The 20,152-nt window shown below is 33.2% G+C and overlaps 1 protein-coding gene across 1 annotated transcript; it reads right to left on the bottom strand.

Annotated features, from left to right (window-relative positions):
• Positions 1-9,758: 9,758 nt before the first annotated feature.
• On the bottom strand, positions 9,759-19,771 carry LOC127898765 (probable LRR receptor-like serine/threonine-protein kinase At3g47570). The gene is made up of 5 exons (XM_052431254.1): positions 19,489-19,771; positions 19,245-19,376; positions 11,622-11,731; positions 10,351-10,416; positions 9,759-9,854 (listed from the first exon to the last, which is right to left on the bottom strand). Exons 1-5 carry the CDS (start codon positions 19,769-19,771, stop codon positions 9,759-9,761), a joined length of 687 nt encoding a protein of 228 aa, XP_052287214.1.
• Between the last annotated feature and the right edge of the window lie 381 nt (positions 19,772-20,152).

Genomic DNA, 20,152 nt, shown 5'->3' with positions numbered 1-20,152 from the left:
TTGGAGTCTTGAACACAAATTTTTGGATAAATTGAAGTATTATTTCTTTTAAGTTTGAGATAATTAATTTCTCCGGAAATTTTTACAAACAGAGCAGGCCTTCACCAAAAGCCTAAGGATAAAAAACAGGGGAAAAACAGAGGAGAAAAAGATTGGTGCAAATTGCAAAAGCATTAATAATATTAGATATTTTTTAATTAGTTGAAAAAGACTCCAGCAATAATTTTAAGCAAAGCCAGTGCATCACGCCTTCACTTGATTTGTCAAGTAATGTCTTATACATCAATTTTCAAAGTATTGGCCACTCTTAACCTGCCAAATGAGAACTTTTAGCCTGACTCAAAAGATAAAATTTCATGGCAAGCAAGTGGCAAAAGTCAATGAAGGAGGAGGCAATGGTAATGATTGGTTTTTTTATTGTAGAACATTTTATAATGCTGATTTTATGTCACAACTAACTTAGTGTTATTGTTTAATCATTATTGGCCGCATTCAAATAAAATCTTGATTCTACAACTACCCAAGACTTTTTTTCAGTAGAGGAGATCATGAAGACAAAAATTTAGGTGAGACAATTCTCAGATCACCATATTGACATGGTTAGATTTTCAAATTGAAATTCGACAAGAATTGGACAATAATATCGGTGGAACAGCCCCACTTATATTAGGTAGTGTTTACTTTTTGGAGTGGGAGTGTGAAGTATGGATTCCTCCCACTCCAGTATATACTTACCATTTTTAAAGGGGGAGTGAGATTCCCACTCCCATGGGGGGAGGTGGGAGTGGGAATCCACTCCCCCCTCTTCCCTTTTTACCCTCATAATTAAAATAAATAAATAATATCATATTTATTAAAAATAATAATTATAACATATTTATTTTATTAAATTTAATAAAATAAAAATAAATAAATATTATATTTAAATTAATAATATTAAACATTAATTTTAATAAATATTATTTATTTATTTCATTAATAATAATAAATATTTTATTCTAAAAAATATTAATTTTGTACTATATTATCAATAATAATGTTTCATTTGTGTTGCTATTATTAATAATTTTTATTCACATAATTTAAATTAAAATTAATAAAAAAATTATGATTTACATAATTAAGAATATTATTAATTTATAAATATAATAAAATATTTATTTTATTTTCCAAATATATTTTTATTAATTTTTTAATTACAAATTATAATTCTTTACATAAGGATAAAATTATAATTTAAAATAATTTACTCCCAATCCAAGACAAAGTAAACAAATAATTTGTTGGAAATTTTCAAAATAATTGTGTCTTATGGTAAAGACATGTCCTATTAATTGTGCCTTATAGAAAAGGTACCTTTCACTAAAGACTTGTCTAATTAAATGATGTCTTGTTGTAAGGACATGTCCATTTAATTGTGTCTTGTAGAAAAGGTATCCTTTTACTAAATGATATAACTTTTCATGGCAACATTTCACTTAGAGATGTATCATTTCATGGTGACATTTCATTTGAAATGGTGATGGTTCAATTTAGACCATTGATTAAAATCAAATCTAGATCCAATGGCCATGAATGAAGGGGTATCATGAAAGATGATAACCCAAATGAGGGGGCACAAGTATATCTATAAATAGGGGTCATGTTTAAGCCATTTAGACATGAAATGAATGATCCTACACCACTCTTTTCTTAGCATTCCTTTCTAGTACGAATCTCAACACAAAACACCCATTTCTTTTGTGCATTCACATTCCAATATATTGTTTTCTGCAGGAACAATATATTGTTTCTTGGTAGGCTTGCAACATTCAAGAGTATTCTAGTTTGCTTTCGTCGATGCACAACGCAAGCAAACAAACAAGTGCTTCATTGTATCCTGGAGGCGTATTTGCTTAACCCATGTGCATCACTCAATTGGTGGGGGCAAATAACGTCTTAAGGAAAGCGACATTTGTAACGTGCCTTGAAGCACACAAAATTTCTGCAGTTTCTTCCTACATACAGAGTTAGTTGTAAACACATTATTTTACATAATAAAGTTCCACCATTATTGTTGTATTTCTCTACATTTGTCATTCCCCACAAAATTTACCACCAACAATCTTAAGACGTTATTTTTACAACAATGGCACCAAGTTCATCTCTTCGACAATTTGCAGTAGATTTTGTCAAATTGGAGCGTTTCGATGGTGGCAACTTTATTCGTTGGCAGAAAAAGTTTCATTTCTTGTTGACAAGCCTCAATGTGGTCTATGTTCTCACAACACCAAAGCCTCAAGAACGTGAGAATGAGACATTAGCGGAAACCAGAGTGCGACATAAGTGGGAGCAAGATGACTACGTGTGTAAGGGACACATTTGCAATGCCATGTCTGATACTTTGTTTGATCAATATCACAACAAACCTACATCAAAAGAGATATGGGACTCATTAGAGGCTAAGTACATGATGGAAGATGCCACAAGTAAGAAATTCTTGGCTTCTAAATTTTTTAATTATAGAATGGTTGATAATAGACTCGTGGTTGAACAATATAATGAGATTTTGCATATTCTTGATCAATTCAACCAACATAACATGAAAATGGATGAGTCTATTATTGTCTCTTCAATTATTGATAAACTTCCTCCCTCTTGGAAAGACTATAAGAAAAGTCTTAAACATAATAAAGAGGAAATTAGTCTGGATGGCTTAAGCCAAAGTCTTCGTATTGAAGAGGAACTCAAGCTTAATAGTCTTGAGGATCAGACTACTATGTCCTCTAAAATTAATGTCGTAGAGGAAGGGAAGGAGTTTAAGCATTCTAATCACCCTAAGAATAACCAAAAGAGAAAGTTTGATTCCAAAGAGAATCAAAACAATAAGAAGAAAAAGAAGGGTACATGCCACCACTGCGGAAAACCTGGCCATTTCAAAAGAGATTGTCGACTTCTGAAGAAACAAAAGGAAGTTTCGAACACAAATCTTGTGGCCATGATATCTGAGATTAATGTTCTTGAAGATGACAATGCATGGTGGATAGATTCTGGTGCAACCAAGCATGTATGCAAGGATCGTAGCCTTTTCAAATCTTATAAAGCAATGGATGATGGAAGTGTTCTTTACATGGGAAATTCCTCCACTGCAATAGTTAAAGGAAAAGGCAATGTGCAACTAGAGTTCACTTCCGGAAAAACTTTAACTCTTACAGATGTTTATCATGTTCCTGAAGTTAGGAAAAACCTTGTATCTGGTAGCCTTCTTAATAAGTTTGGCTTCAAACTTGTTTTTGAGTCAAACAAGTTTATATTATCTAAGGGTGGTACCTTTGTTGGGAAAGGATACATGTATGAAGGAATGTTTAAACTCAATATCAATAATATGAATGTTTCTTCTGCTTATATGGTTGATTCATTATCTTTGTGGCATAATCGTTTAGGACATGTGAATGTTAGAAGATTGCATGATATGGCTAATTTAGAATTAATTCCTAAGCATGAAAATGATATGCATGAAAAATGTAAAGTATGTGCACAAACTAAAATCACAAGATCTCCTTTTCCAAAAATTGAAAAAATATCTTCTTTATTGCATTTAATTCATAGCGATGTGTGTGATATGCATAGTAATCCTTCTAAAGGTGGTAAAAAATATTTTGTAACATTTATTGATGATTTTTCAAAATATTGCTATGTGTATTTATTACATTCTAAAGATCAAGTGTTAGAAAAATTTAAAACTTATAAAAATGAAGTTGAGAATTTTTGTGACACTAAAATTAAATGCCTTAGAAGTGATAAAGGAGGTGAATATGCTTTTTCTGATTTTTGTGAATCTGTTGGCATTGTACACGAAACTAGCACTGCATATACTCCACAACAAAATGGTGTAGCTGAAAGGAAAAATAGGACATTAATAGAAATGGTTAATGCTATGCTTTTTAATGCTGGGCTTGGTAAAGGTTTTTGGGGTGAAGCTATTTTAACTGCATGTCATATCTTAAATAGAGTGCCTAATAAGAAAACAAAGGTGACTCCATATGAATTATGGAAAAAGAAAAAGCCTAATCTTTCTTATCTAAGAGTTTGGGGTTGTCGAGCCATTGTAAGACTACCAGAACCTAAGATAAAGAAATTAGGAGAAAGGGGCATTGAATGCATATTCTTGGGATATGCAGAGCATAGTAAAGCTTATAGGTTTCTTGTAACAGAACCTAATAGCTTTGTTGAGATCAATACTATAGTGGAATCTAGAGATGCAATATTCTATGAAAATAGATTTTCCACTATACCAAAAAGTATTGATTCTCAAGAGAATGATAAACAAATAGAAATTGGTCAAAAGCGTAATGCTAATAATGAGCAAAATCATTTGAGAAGAAGTAAAAGAATAAGGACTCTAAAATCTTTTGGACCAGATTTTATAGTTTATTTAGTTGAAGGGACAAGAGACTCACAATCAAAACAGACCATGATCACATCTACTATAGAGTCTGATCCCCTCACCTATGAAGAGGCAATGAAGTCTCAAGATGCTGCTTTTTGGAAAGAGGCCATTAATGATGAAATGGACTCTATTGTGGGTAATAAGACTTGGAAATTAGTTGATTTACCTCCTGGCTCTAATCCTATAGGTTGTAAATGGATTTTCAAAAAGAAGAAGAAAGTTGATGGAACAATTGAAAGATTTAAAGCAAGACTAGTAGCAAAAGGCTTTACACAAAAAGAAGGCCTTGATTATTTTGATACTTATGCACCTGTTGCAAGAATTGCTACTATTAGAGTCTTGATTGCTTTGGCTTCAATTTATCAATTTGAAATCCATCAAATGGATGTAAAAACAGCTTTCTTAAATGGAGAATTAGATGAGGAAATTTACATGAAACAACCAGAAGGGTTTGTTATGCCAGGACAAGAACATAAAGTTTGTAAACTAGTCAAGTCTTTATATGGTCTTAAACAAGCTCCAAAGCAGTGGCACGAAAAGTTTGACAAAGTGATTGTCTCAAATGGATTTAATATTCATGAATCTGATAAATGTGTCTATAGCAGATTCAATGGAAATAAAGGTGTGATTATTTGTTTATATGTAGATGACATGTTAATTTTTTGTACTGATAGTGAGAGCATTGAACTCACTAAATTATTATTGTCATCTAATTTTGATATGAAAGACATGGGACTTGCTGATGTGATTTTGGGGATTAAAATTATAAAAAATGAGAATGGCCTAGTATTGACCCAATCACATTATATTGAGAAAATTTTAAAGAAATTTTATTATTATGATTGTAAGTCTGTGTCAACACCTTTTGATTCAAACATAAGACTGTATCCTAACACTGGCAGATCAGTATCCCAATTAGAATATGCACGTATTATTGGATGTCTTATGTACGCAATGACTTGTACTAGGCCTGTTATTGCTTTCGCTGTTGGAAAGCTCAGTAGATATACTAGTAATCCAAGCCAAGCACACTGGCAAGCAGTGTACAGAATTCTAAAATATTTAAAACATACAATGGATTATGGTATATACTACACTGGATATCCTTCAGTTTTGGAAGGATTTTCGGATGCTAGTTGGATTACTGATCGAGATGATCATACATCCACAAGTGGTTGGATTTTTAATCTTGGTGGAGGAGCTATTTCATGGGGCTCAAAGAAGCAAACTTGTATAGCAGACTCCACCATGGCTGCAGAATTTGTAGCTTTGGCTTCATGTTGCAAGGAAGCTGAATGGTTAAGGAATTTGCTTATAGAAATTCCTATTTGGTCTAAACCAATGCCTCCTGTATCTATTCACTGTGATAGTGAGGCAACTTTATCAAGAGCATATAGTCAAATCTATAATGGAAAGTCTAGGCACATTGGTCTAAGACATAGTTATGTAAGACAATTACTTACAGATGGAGTAATCACAATTGACTTTGTGAAATCATGCCAAAATTTGGCAGACCCCTTAACTAAAGGCCTTGCAAGGGATATTGTATTTAAAACTTCTAAGGGGATGGGACTGAAGCCAGCATCATCTTATCACCAATGATGGAAACTCAACCCAACACTTGAAATATCAAGATCTTGGGTTCAATGAGCAAAAGTACATCATATGTTGTGATAGCAAGCACTATAATATTTTTAGATGCGTCCCAAAGGTTAGTGCTTGATACCTGTAACATATGGAAAAAGTTAAGCTACTTAGCTTTTAATGGACTTATAAATGTTTTAGTTACAGGGACATTCTAGATAAGTCCACCTATGTGAGTGTAGGAGGTGGTGCCGCTTCCTATGTAACTTGGCTAGTTACTAAAGCGCTCATGAAAACAGGATATAGACACAGGGCCAATCCACGTGTCGGCTAAGGAATACTTGAGAATTTGAAAACTTATGTGTGAGATATATCCGGTTAGTCGATTAAGGTTGCTGGTTCAAAGCTTGCCTACCATGCCACTTTGATTAACTTTGATGTATTGTCACTAAGTGAAGGTTCAAGTCCAAAAGACACCTTCATCTATGCCTAAGTTTTCCAAGCCTGTGCAAGATCATTTTGCCAAATTCATTTATTTTGAAAATGGTGGGGGATTGTTGGAAATTTTCAAAATAATTGTGTCTTATGGTAAAGACATGTCCTATTAATTGTGCCTTATAGAAAAGGTACCTTTCACTAAAGACTTGTCTAATTAAATGATGTCTTGTTGTAAGGACATGTCCATTTAATTATGTCTTGTAGAAAAGGTATCCTTTTACTAAATGATATAACTTTTCATGGCAACATTTCACTTAGAGATGCATCATTTCATGGTGACATTTCATTTGAAATGGTGATGGTTCAATTTAGACCATTGATTAAAATCAAATCTAGATCCAATGGCCATGAATGAAGGGGTATCATGAAAGATGATAACCCAAATGAGGGGGCACAAGTATATCTATAAATAGGGGTCATGTTTAAGCCATTTAGACATGAAATGAATGATCCTACACCACTCTTTTCTTAGCATTCCTTTCTAGTACGAATCTCAACACAAAACACCCATTTCTTTTGTGCATTCACATTCCAATATATTGTTTTCTGCAGGAACAATATATTGTTTCTTGGTAGGCTTGCAACATTCAAGAGTATTCTAGTTTGCTTTCGTCGATGCACAACGCAAGCAAACAAACAAGTGCTTCATTGTATCCTGGAGGCGTATTTGCTTAACCCATGTGCATCACTCAATTGGTGGGGGCAAATAACGTCTTAAGGAAAGCGACATTTGTAACGTGCCTTGAAGCACACAAAATTTCTGCAGTTTCTTCCTACATACAGAGTTAGTTGTAAACACATTATTTTACATAATAAAGTTCCACCATTATTGTTGTATTTCTCTACATTTGTCATTCCCCACAAAATTTACCACCAACATAATTGGGATTCTGATTGACAATCCATACTTTCATTTAGTCTAAGTAAACACCCTACTCCCACTCTCACTCCACACTTCTAATCCAATGATTCCCACTCCAATTTAAAAAGTAAACACAGCATTAATTTATTTAGACGCCCTCATCCCTCTCTCTCACATATCAAAATTAAATTGAACATTTTAACGTAATTCTTTCTCAACAACTAGACAATGTTTATTTTAATGAAAAGTTCAATGCACATTGTTCAAATATTACATCAAAGAGAGAAAGGAATTTAAGGATTCGAAGTGCAGTATAACAAGAGAAATCGCATGGCTTGAATTGTATTTGGGAGGGACACTCATTTATGAATTGACGTTTTTTCAATCTCTCCCCAAAAATTTTATTTTCATGAAAAAGAAACTAGTGGCCCATTAATTAGTTATGCGTGCTTCTATGGCCCCAAATTTAACATTTTTTTCAATCCTTATAACCCTACTCAGAAGTAACGACTTGCAAAATGGGAGACAATCGAACGGTGACATTAAACCGATTTATTAATGTGGTGAGTGACTCAGAAGACTGATTGACTTGACTGGGAAAATATATACTTTCGTAGTTGTTATGGCAATAAAAATTAAAATCGATAAGATCGACAAACAAATAAAGTGAGCGAAGATATATGAGATATTACCCGGATGAGGAATCTAGAATATTTTTGATGTATTACAATTAATTAATGCATGCATGACATGTGTAATTGAATTTAATATACTCACTATTTGTATGATGATTTTTTAAAACAAATACATATATATCATAACATTATTTGCTTGTTGTATGATTGACATAGTGTCTTTGATGTATTCTAAAATTTCTCTATCAGAAGAAGTTATTGGAATGTTGTACTAAATGGAGGTGGAGGAGAAAATGGCAGAGGTCTGGGGCAAGGCTTTCCTGTAACTACACAGCATTGATTTAAGTTGTTAAAAAAAATGCAGTTGGCAAACAAAGAAAAAACTACTTTATTTTTTGTATTCATTTAAGGCGCTATCAATACTTACCAGAGATTGCAAGCTGTAAACTAAAAAGGGCAAAAAAAAAAAAAAAAAAAAAGTCATTGATCCATCGATTTCTAGCTTCTACCTTCTACCTTCTAGTGAGAAATGAATGTCTTTATAAGTAAATAAATGAAGCTAACAACCATACCGAAGATGACTGAACGGCATTAAATAATCGTTCTAATAATAATAACTGGGGAAATGATCATACAGGAATTGCAATTGCTTCAGTTCCCTCAGTATGTCTGAAAGAGAGCCAGTGAAACTGTTCGAGTAAAGATCCAAGCTCTGCAATTTCGTTGTTGGAATAACGTGCGCTAGTTGAAGTTAAATCTCCAGAATAGTAAGATAAAAAATTTTGTTGCCTTGCACACATAACTGTTGACCACTTTCATCGGGTAGGAAAACCCAATACGGTTATAATTATATTATTCTCGGACCTCAACTATATATAAGCTGCATACGAGTCACCTCCTTAAGATATTCTAACGCGATATGGATTTAAAAATGTCTCCTTATAAAAGGACCACCCCACCTGTCAGGTAGGTACTTGAATTCCCAGGCATCAAAAGACAAGAACTAAAACAAAAGCTCTCTTTCTCTTAAGTTGTTATCTCGACAATTCTCGATCCCTGACCAGCGCCCTTACGATTTCCTTGTTTTGCAAATAAGGACGTCGAACTTAAAGCTCGAGATTTCTTTTGTCCAGCAGCATCATTGAAGCCCAACCTTCCTATTAACCTGATCAATCCAACACACGAATTTGGTGTCAATAGTTGGCTCTATCTGTGCAGATAACTTGGACAAAAGCCTTGTTTCCTGAAAAGTGCGTATGGCCCCTGCAATTACCTCAAAACAATCGCCTCAAAACTTGAATGTCATTGTCCTCTTAGATCCTCCTGAATATGTTGGCATCAATAATCCCAAGGATGACAGGCATCCAGTTGAAGATGAACTAGTTCCTTAATCCAAGGACATGCATCAGTGACGAGAATAATTCGAACGTGCTGTCAATGACGAACGATACAACAACTCATAGAGAAGCTTCGCTCAACCAAGCGTCATACAAAAGATTGGCATGATAAAACCTACGATGAGCACAATCGTACAAATAACAGACATCAAACTTGAGAGCTTATAATTAGTAGGCCTGATAAGAAACATCGATACGACGACCTCTAACTACATGATCAGGGGCATGAAAGCAATAGGCATCACGATCATCAAAGGTATACCACAACAAAAAAAGGGAAGCAAAAGGTCTATTCTGATCTACCACATCCTCGGGATAATAATCGACGTCTCAGTCATGCATATGCTGAATTACTACAATGCACCTATTCTGCTCCCACGTATTCCCAACCTATAAGCATTCATTCCTCTGCTTCTTATGCAACCATCGATAGCCATCCTCAATGAATCCTAAGTGGCAATGAACAAAAGCAGATTTAGATGAAGACAATGAATGCCTACATTAAAATGTTCAAGGCCTTTAGCACGCAATGGATGAAATCAAACAATGAGATTGGATCAACCCGATGTTATATCATTTGATGAATCATCTTTTGCCCCAGAAATTTAAAGTCTTGATCTCCGGTCCGAATTCGTCATGCCCACGATAGAGATATAAATAGAAATGACTGACCCCAAAGTTCACGTTAAAAAGTATCAACCAATCATGAAAGTACGAGGTATACAAGGAGAGGCAATACACAAGCCTTTCCCACTTACCTTGGGAAGAACAGTTGTTATATGGCTTCGTACTTTACCCCGTAACAGCATCCATTTTCTCCAGCAGCTAGCACACACTGTTGCTCAATTCTTTCAAGTTATGGCCGTATCACAGAAAGGCGTCAGCATCTTATGAACCATGACTCAAGGTCAAATTGAAACTCTTCGTAGTTATATCGAAATGTACCACACTATCGTCCTTAATGTAGAGACGTATCAATTTCACGAAGCCCTTGAAAGTCTCAAGAACGGTCTGCAATGCAACCGATTATAGTATTACTTAACAGAACACAATGTGGATAACATCCAATGGCACATAAGCATGCTAGAAGACATGTTATTTTGGAAGAAGAAAAAAGGTACAGAAAGCATTAGAAAGAGTTTGATAATGATCAATTCTGTGCTCAAAATCCAACAAAAGCCACTAACAAATGGGGATGTAATGATTGTCGATTTAATAATCAAAGTGATGAGAAAAAAGAAAAGCCCTCTACCAAGAGATTGGGAGAATGAAAGAGGATTTTCCCTATTAACAAAAGAACCAGATCGAAGGGATAACTTCAAACCGGCATCCACTAAAGAGGATGCTCCTGAAAAAACGAGACGAGTTGCTCAATTATCCTCAGTAGCAGAAATTACTGCATTCAAGGTTTCAATGGAACAACTTTTTGCAGCCATCAAGGAAAATGAAGTTATCTCTGGACTAACGAGGAAATATTAATAAGCATTGCGTTTTTCATCAAAACATTGATCATGACACCAACATGTGCATTGCTTTCCATTAACAACTCAAATGGTTATTTAAAAACAATTATCTGAATCACACCATGATCATTGAAGATGAGCAAACAGAGGGAAAACATATGGACCATAATCACACCATGATCATATCCAGTGGACCATTCCTATCAAGGGACTCTAATCATACTAGAAAGCAGTATGCACAATACTCTTTGACACCCAATTTTATGATCATTTCACCAACTAAAATAATGAAGTATAGTTCTGTCCCTATCAAGAAGACTCAAAAAGCATCTCATATCCTCATGATGACACTTTGGTGGTAAATGGTCATGGCAGGTATAATCCTCGACAAGGTCTTTATTGACCCTGGCAGCTCAGCTCCGTTGATATTTTGTTTAAAAATATACCGGACTTGAACCTATACACACCCCTCTATACGTGTTTGGTGAAAGTTGTCTATACCTGTTAGGCAAAATCCGCCTACTAATAACTATAGATGATACACCTCGGATTAAACATGGATGATAGATTTCATTGTGGTTGACACCCCAATGACTTATCAGAATCTATTAGGCCGACCATTTATGGAGGTATCTCGCGCAGCCATGTCCATCAATTATCTGAAACCTAAATTCCAACCGATGATACCGTCAGGGTAATGGTTGGAAATCAGAAAATTGCTTGAAGTTTTTATGTAACATCTTCTAAACAAACATACTGCGTTGCTTCTACTGGAGCCCAGAAACGATCTCGGTTATCCAACTCTATGTTCAATATTGACTCTATTGATCTTGGGCTAGCCAACAAACTCAAATGCAAAGAACCTGCTAAATAAAGAAATAATATGCAAGATAATTGCCAAAGAAATGTGATATTGCTCACTCACTTTAGTGATGATTACAATTCTAATTTATATACAAAGAGAAGGTATCAACTAGGGAAAGACATAATTACGTCAGTTTAGGAACCTTCTATTAAATTGATTAAATTATGGGATATTGTGACCGTTTGAGAGCTTGTCAAGGAGTCCTTGATATAAGCAACTTTGATGAGATGATTTTGCTGATTGAAGATATGATTTATAATTTGTTGGCTGATCTTTTGGCATTAACCAAGGAATCTTATCACTAAAGACATAGACATCATCTATCCATTCAAACATGATCTAACTATAAAAAAGTCAAGATTAGAGGTTTACTAAGTTCAGACCTTACTGAACAACTAAAACAACTATTGATTGATTACATAGATATACTTGTTTGAAGTCTTGTTGACATGCCTGGTATTGACCTGAGCATTCTCTGCCACAAGTTATCCATTGACTCGAGCTTTAGACTGATTGTAAAACGACATCATTCATTTAATCAAGATTGCTATCAAACCATTCAAAAAGACGTCAATAAGCTCTTAGCTGGTGATTTCATCCTTGAAGTCCATTATCCCGAATAGATCGCAAACGCCATCCTAGTAAAAAAGGCTAACGGAAAGTGCGCGAATGTGTATTGACTTTACCGACCTAAATCGAGCATGTCTTAAGGATAGTTACCCACTTCCTAAATTAAGTTGATCAGCTGGTAGATGCAACAGCAGATCATGCACTATTAAGCTTCATGGATGCATTCTTTGGATATAATCAAATCTGAATGGATGAACATGATCAAGAATATATAGCCTTCATCACAAACTAAGGTCTATACTACTATAAGGTCATGCCTTTTGGCCTAAAAAATACTGGTGCAACATATCAGAGGTTTGTCAACTATATGTTTAAGCCTTTGATAGTAAAAACAATGGAAGTATATGTAAACGACATGATTACTAAATCCCTCACAGCCGAGGATCAAGCATTAATTTACGTGTTACTTTTGACATTCCTCAATAATTTCAAATGCATCTCAATCCCACCCTTAGAGTTTCTTTCAAACAAATTCCTAGGATTCATGGTAACCCAAAGAGGCATTGAAGTTAATCTTACTAAGATCCGCGCTGTGCTTGACCTCAAATCTCTTTGGACAATAAAAAAAGTACAAAGTCTCACTGGAGGGATCACGGCATTAAATAGTTCCATCTCTCAATCAATGGAGAAACACCACCCATTCTCCGATATCAGAAAAAAAAAAAAAGTCATAATTTTAGTTGGGATAGCAATTATGAAAAGGCAAATAAAAGAGTACTTGGAAAACTCACTAACATTGGCAAAACCAATACTCAGAGTATGAGCGGACCCAATTAAGGCCCAGGAGGGGCTTAAGCCCCCTCTGAACCTTAAAATTTTTTTAAATTTAGCCCGTAAAGCCCCTTCTAATTATTAAGTCCAACACTAATATATTAAATAATTTGGACTTTTCTCAACAAAAATAAAGTATTTTGGGCTTTTAAATTAAATCCATTTAAATAATAAAAACTTTTTAATTTAATCAAATTCTAATTTAAAACTAACTTACAAAACTCATCTTTTTATATTAATAATAAAAAAATTAAAGGAATAAAAAAACAAATCCCAAAATCATGAAACTGTGAATCACCAAATCACAAACACTGGCCACCGCCACCGACGAACGTTTCCATTCCTGCTGCTAGTCTGCCACCAACTCGTTGTTATCTGTCGCCGCGATCGCTGAGCCTTTCATGATTTCATCCCTTTCTAGATCAGCCATAGATTGAAACATGTATTGTGCTTGAATGTTGTTTTGAAGTTTGACTAATGATTTTGGCCGAATGAATGTGCTGCATCTGTCTAACTTCGTTCATCACTTCTTATTCTGATAGCTATATACAAAATTCCAAAAGTAAAAGTGGATTTGTGAAAAGTGAGCAATTCTTTAATATTCAAATTGAAAGGGAAAGTGGTGGGATAGTGGGTGCTCTGTGAAATGATGAAAGTGGTGTATAATTTATTATATAAATTATAAAAGCAATCACTTTGTTAATGCAAATAAATGAGCAATTGAAAAAGTAAAATTTGCAATCATGTATATTTCCCGTGAGCCCCATTGAGTGTGTTGTCAAATAATATTTTTATAATATCAAATTTGTATTAAATTAATTATTCTTGTTCGTTATTTTATTAGGATTTAGCCTTATTGTGAAATTTAAGTTGATGCTATTGAAGTTGATGCAATCATTTGATTTCGTATTTTGTTTATTCTTAATGAAAAATATTTTTGGCTATGCAAATGACTTGTCACGAGCAATACAAAGGAAAGATCAAGATATTTTGAATGCTGTAAAATTGGTTGAAGTTTATAAGCATAACTTTCAAAAGTTGAAAGATAGTGGATGGGATTCTTTATTTGGTTAAGTTTCTACTTTCTGTAGCAAGCATGATATCGATGTTTTAGATATGGATGATTTGTTTTTAATTTCAAGGCGATCACGCCGTAAAGCTCGAGAGATCACAAATTTACATCGGTATCGAGTTGAGTTATTTTATGCTATCTTAGACATGCAACTTCAAGAGCTAAAAAATCATTTCAATGAGTCAAATACTGAGTTGCTTATTTGTTTGGCTTGTCTATGTCCAAATGATTTGTTTGCAGCTTTTGACAAGAAAAAATTACTGCGACTTGCTGAATTTTATCCTAAAGATTTTTCTACAATAGATCTTATAGCACTTGATATGCAACTTCATGTATACATTACAGATTTACGATCTAGTGCAGAATTTTCAGAATTGAAAGGGGTTGGTGAACTTGTAAGGACAATGGTTAAGACTAAAAAGGATAAAGTGTACCCGTTAGTTTACCAATTTGTTACATTGACTTTAATTCTACCTATAGCTTCAGCCATGAATTTTGTGAAGAATTGACTTCGAAACCGGATGAGTGATCAATGGCTGAATGATAACTTAGTTGTATACATAGAAAAAGATGTATTTGCTTGTATTGACAATGAAGATATTATTCAACGTTTTCAAAATATAAAAACACGTCGAAAACGGTTGAAGAAGTTTTAAAAATGATTATGTCAATAAAAGTGAATATTTTACTTATTATTTTTTCAGTTGGCTTTTGTTATTTTGTCGATTTTTTTATTAATTTATATTAAGCCCCTTCTGAATTTATTTCCTGGGTCCGCCACTGACTCAGAGAAACTTTATTTTTACATCTAGCTATCTCCGAACATGCGGTTAGTACACTTTTGGTAAGTCAGTGTGACAAAAATACTCAAAAACCTGTCTATTATGTCAATAAAGTATTTGCCGACCCCGAAACTCGTTATCCTCTGATCGAAATGCTCACACTTGCTCTAATAGTAGTAGCACGAAAACTCTGACTATATTTTCAAGCACACACGGTTGCGGTCAATTGAACTCAGTGAGTTTGACATCGAATACCGACCACGTCCACCAAGAAAGGGTCAAGTTGTAATAGATTTTATAACAAAATTTGCGGCTGATGATGTAATGACGATTGAAAATGTATCTACAAACTCATCAACTGAACTGATGCAAGAAATGTCACAACTAATCTAAAAACTATTTGTTGACAGGGCAACTAACGGCAAAGATCAGAGTGCTAGAATTATTCTGCATTCACCTGAGAACGATGATATTACTTTATCAGTACTGTTTGACTTCAATGTAACCAATAATAAGGCTGAGTATGAGGTAGTCCTTACTGGGCTTCACCTCTATTTAAATATGAATGTCGAACACTTAGAAGTTCAAATTGATTCTCAATTAGTAGTCAATCATGTGTCTATAGAATATATAAAAAAAAAGAAAAATATATAGAGACATACTTACAAAAAGTAAAGGATATGATTAAGTATATCAGGACAATAAGTTTATTTTAATTCTTACCGTTAGCATCCACTTAGATTGTTCGGGTTTCAAGAACCATCCATACCGAATTCCTTAAAGCAAAAAGCATAAACAAATAGGTGACACAACTTAAAAGTGATTTCTAACTCTCAAGTATAAGAGTGTCTTGTTATATTATAACTCGGTGAGTCCAAGGTCGAACCACAGAGAAACGATTTAATTTGTTTATTTTATTTTATCTAAAAATAAAAATAAAACTTGAATTTATGCTACTTCATTTAAGTGAAACTATGAAATTAAATTAGTTAGGATTATGAATCTACTCTTAGTAGTAAATAAAATTTAATAAATTCTTTTTACCATTTTTTTATTTAGATTTATTACCCAAAAGATTAATTATATAAATTATTAGTATTTTTCCATTAATTTTATCATGGATTAAGTATTTATTGTGCTAAAATTTAATTTGTCTACAATACGTCAAAATACCATTTTACCATACCTTATATTAAGATATTAAGAATCTATTGTGCCCAACTCCCTTATTTGTCTACAATAAATCAAAATTTCAAAATATAAAATACGTATAAAATCAAATAGAAAATAATTTAATTTATAAAATTAAAGATAGAATTTGACTAAATCATATTTATTTCCTAAGAGTTTTATCTTACCCTAACTATTATTATTTAGTTCAGCATAATTGAAATAAAAGTAATTATTAAAATTAAATTAATCATAATTAAAATGAATAAAGACAACTAAAATTGAAAATAAAACTAAATTTATTTATAAAAATAATTAAGTAAAATATTAAAAACACACCTAAAAAATAAGATTACAGGGAGATTGAGAGAAATTGAGAAGAAGAGAGATGTAGACAGATGATCAAAAACATTAAAATGAGGCTCTATTTATAGAAAAATACATTTATAATCCAGTATTTTGCGGCCCATCGCAAGTTTGACGCATGCACTCCTCACAACCATTAGATCAAGATCCAACGACTGGTCAAACTTCAAAAGTTAGCATTACATGTGGCATCATTTGGTTAGTCCGATTTGGCCAAAGAACGGTTGAAATTTGGCAGGTTAATGGGTGGATCGGGTTGACCCAATTACAAAGATTTGGATCCTACAACTTGCTTCACCAACCATTGCCATGTCGCATAATCGTGGCCATTGAATTATGAACGGTTGAGTTTTAGTCAAAATTGCCAGCTATCTAATGCACTCATATCTGTTGTAAGCACATTTTATCATCCAATTAGTGTTCGGTCAACAAAAAGTCAACTCTTTTGCACAACCTCAATTTTAAGCCGATTTTGACTTATCTTAAGGTTTTCGGACCTCCAGAATTCAAATTTGTCATACATTTATCTGGTTGGAGCCTCAAATTACGTGAAATTAATATTTTACCTAATAAACACATAAAATTAAATATAGTTAAGACACAATTAATAATCCCTAATATATTACATAAACACAAATATAAATTATAATATTAGCACAAAATAATATTTTTATCGCTTGATAATTAAACAATTTTTAATACTAATCACACCTCCCCCCAACCAGTTTATTGCTAGCCCCTAGCAATAAAAGCGTTATATTAAATTAAGATTTATGAAATTCACATGCAAGTTAATAGTTGTTCATTTATCCTCTAAACTACCAAATAAATAAAATCTCCCAGATTTCTTTACCTCTTTGTTGTTCACTCATTATCCAGGATATCACCAAACCTTCTTTTGTGCTTAACTAATTAACACAATAGTTATGGGGCTTCATTAAAAGAAAACAACATTTTCGGTCCAAAATTCATTAGAAATTCTATCTTTACGCAATAGATTATTCACACATATTTTAAAATATTACAATTTTAACCCATTTAGCGAGCTTTAGGTCAGTGACTCCCAGACCAGTTGGCCTTAGGGTATTAGGTGTTGAAACACCCTTACGGACTTAATCATTCGGGTTTCTAATAAATAAGCAAACAATATATCTATAACCCATATAGCGAGCTTTAGGCCAGTGATTCCTAGACCAGTTGGCCTTCGGGCACTGAGTGTTGAAACACCCCTATAGACTTAATTACTCGGGTTCTAGATATGGCAAAATTAAACACATTCAAATATATATATATATATATATTTTGCAATATACACTTTCTACTACCTTAGATATTATCCCTAATAAATCAAAAGAACTAAATGCTGCAAAAAAATTTACTTACAACCCACTATTATATGTCATAGTGTGTGTGAAGAATGATTTAATAATACATGTTAAATGAGTAAACAATTAAATGACTTAATATCCAATTGGAGAGTTCACAAATTGGAGTAACTCAAAGAAAAGGAAACAAAAATAACTTACTATGAATTTCAAAATCAAAATATAATACAACAAGACTATTAAGATGCATTTCAAAAGTCGTAACTCTTTACACAACCATCCTAGACAAAAAAAAAAAATTATTTTTTTTGTTTTTTAAAAAGAAAATGAAAAGAGATTAAAAAAATGAACATAAGTATTTAAAAACACACATCAACTATCCCTACCCCTAACATTATCTCAATGTTTTATAATTTTACGGATAATAATAATAATAAAAGAGAAAAATAATAATAAACGAAGAAGAGTGGGAGATCTCACGTGAACTCGATTCTGAAGCTTAAAAGAAGATGACAAAGAACATGAAAATTTTAATTTTTTTAATAAAACTCTTAGATTAAGAAGATGCGTTTCTAAAGGTACTGCACTATCTATACTCGGCCATCTTCAACTCAAATTTAATCCAAAGTTAGTTTTTACAACAAAACTTAATAAAACTCTAAGATTAAGAAGATGTGTTTCTTAAATTAAAAATATATAAGTTAAATAAAAAAATAAACCTACACTACATAAACTTGTGGTGATGATTTTATTTGTGGTTATTTTAAATGGAATTTATGTGGATTTGTGGTGTTTTTATTTATGGATTTATGGTGGTGTTAGACATGGATTTATGTTATTCTTGATGTTTGATTATGTTAAAATATTTTTATTTGTAGATTTATGGTGTTGTATATGTTATTCTAGGTGTTGAATTGTTGATTGTTGAATCATGATTGAATTTTATCTAATTATTTGTTGATTTTTAAATTATATTTGAATTTAACATTATGCGCATCTGGATACCCCGAAAAACCCGCTTGTTGTCTGCATGGGCATTACCTACATTCGCAGATCTCAAGATATAAATGCATATCGTAATCTGGATTTTGCCATCCTTAGTTTTAATAGCTTATATTTTCTCAAGAAGGTAAAAACGAAAAATGATTTTCTTACTGCAGACTTATACAGACTCAACAGTTTCGATTTTCTTAAATAAAATGTCTCTAATTTTCAGAAGTCTTGTTACAATTTCTCTTGTGTTGATCCTCTTCTCGGGTAATTCTATTGTGCACTCCAACGCCACTTTGAAGATAGACGACACACGTTGCTCTTTTGTGGTAAAATATTTGTCTTTTTTACTTAGTAGATTTGTGTCCACAATTCCCATCACTAAGGTGGGTAAGAGATCATTACCCCAACAGTATAATGTCATTTCTCCACCAAAATTTTCACTTGTGGGTTTTTTTCCGCTAAATGTTTCCATCAACATAATTCCATAGGCATAAGCATCTGCTTTTGTTGAAACTCGTCCTTCTATTCTGTACTCTATAAATCACATTAACATTAAAGATAAAAAATATGGATAATATTTTTGTAAGAAGATCAAGAAAAATAAACAATTTAAAATGAAAAGGACAATAATTAATTTGATGCAAACCTGGAGACATATAACCTATTATGGCAAGGGTTTGTGTCCTCATCATAGATTGATCTTCTCCATTTAAGAGTTTTGCAATGCCAAAATCACTCAAATGAGCAACCATATTATCGTCTAACAATACATTGCTCGACTTTAAGTCACAATGGATTACAGGAATTAAATGACCAAAGTGGAGATATTCCAAAGCTGAAGCAACATTTATCATGATGTTCAACCTTTGGAAAATATCCAAAATAATTTCATTAGAATACAGACGCTCCTCCAAGCTCCCATTAGGCATGTATTCTAGCACCAATGCTTTAAAATTATTACTTGAACAACCGCTAATAATTTTGACAAGATTTCGATAGCGAATGCTTTTCAAAACTTCACATTCAGTATCAAAGCTCTTTAGTCTCCTTCAAGTTGCAGGTGAAACACCTTTACTGCAACCTCCATTCCATCCACAAGTCTTGCTTTGTAAACGGGGCCAAAGCTTCCTGTGCCCATTAGGTTTGTTTCACTAAATCCTTCGGTTGCTTGTGATAATTCTTGGTATAAAAATCTCCTCCATGTTACTTGTGATGACATATTATAATTAGCTTCACCTGTTTGCCTTATGCTTCTTTTACATCGGAACCTCATCAACACAAGAATGGCCGATATGATTATCATGATTAGT

The sequence above is a fragment of the Citrus sinensis genome, chromosome 7 (genome assembly GCF_022201045.2).
Source record: "Citrus sinensis cultivar Valencia sweet orange chromosome 7, DVS_A1.0, whole genome shotgun sequence".
Taxonomy (NCBI): domain Eukaryota; kingdom Viridiplantae; phylum Streptophyta; class Magnoliopsida; order Sapindales; family Rutaceae; genus Citrus; species Citrus sinensis.
This window is presented reverse-complemented; position numbering and strand designations above follow the sequence as displayed.

Bases quoted from the DNA above. Each gene is read 5' to 3' on its own strand.
- LOC127898765 (XM_052431254.1), bottom strand. From the start codon at position 19,771: ATGCCTAATGGGAGCTTGGAGGAGCGTCTGTATTCTAATGAAATTATT. The intron at 19,377-19,488 runs GTTTGCATCAAA...TGTGATTTATAG, and splicing joins AATAGGTTATATGTCTCCAG to AGTACAGAATAGAAGGACGA. The intron at 9,855-10,350 runs GTACATTTCGAT...ATTGCCACTTAG, and splicing joins ACATTAAGGACGATAGTGTG to GATTCATTGAGGATGGCTAT.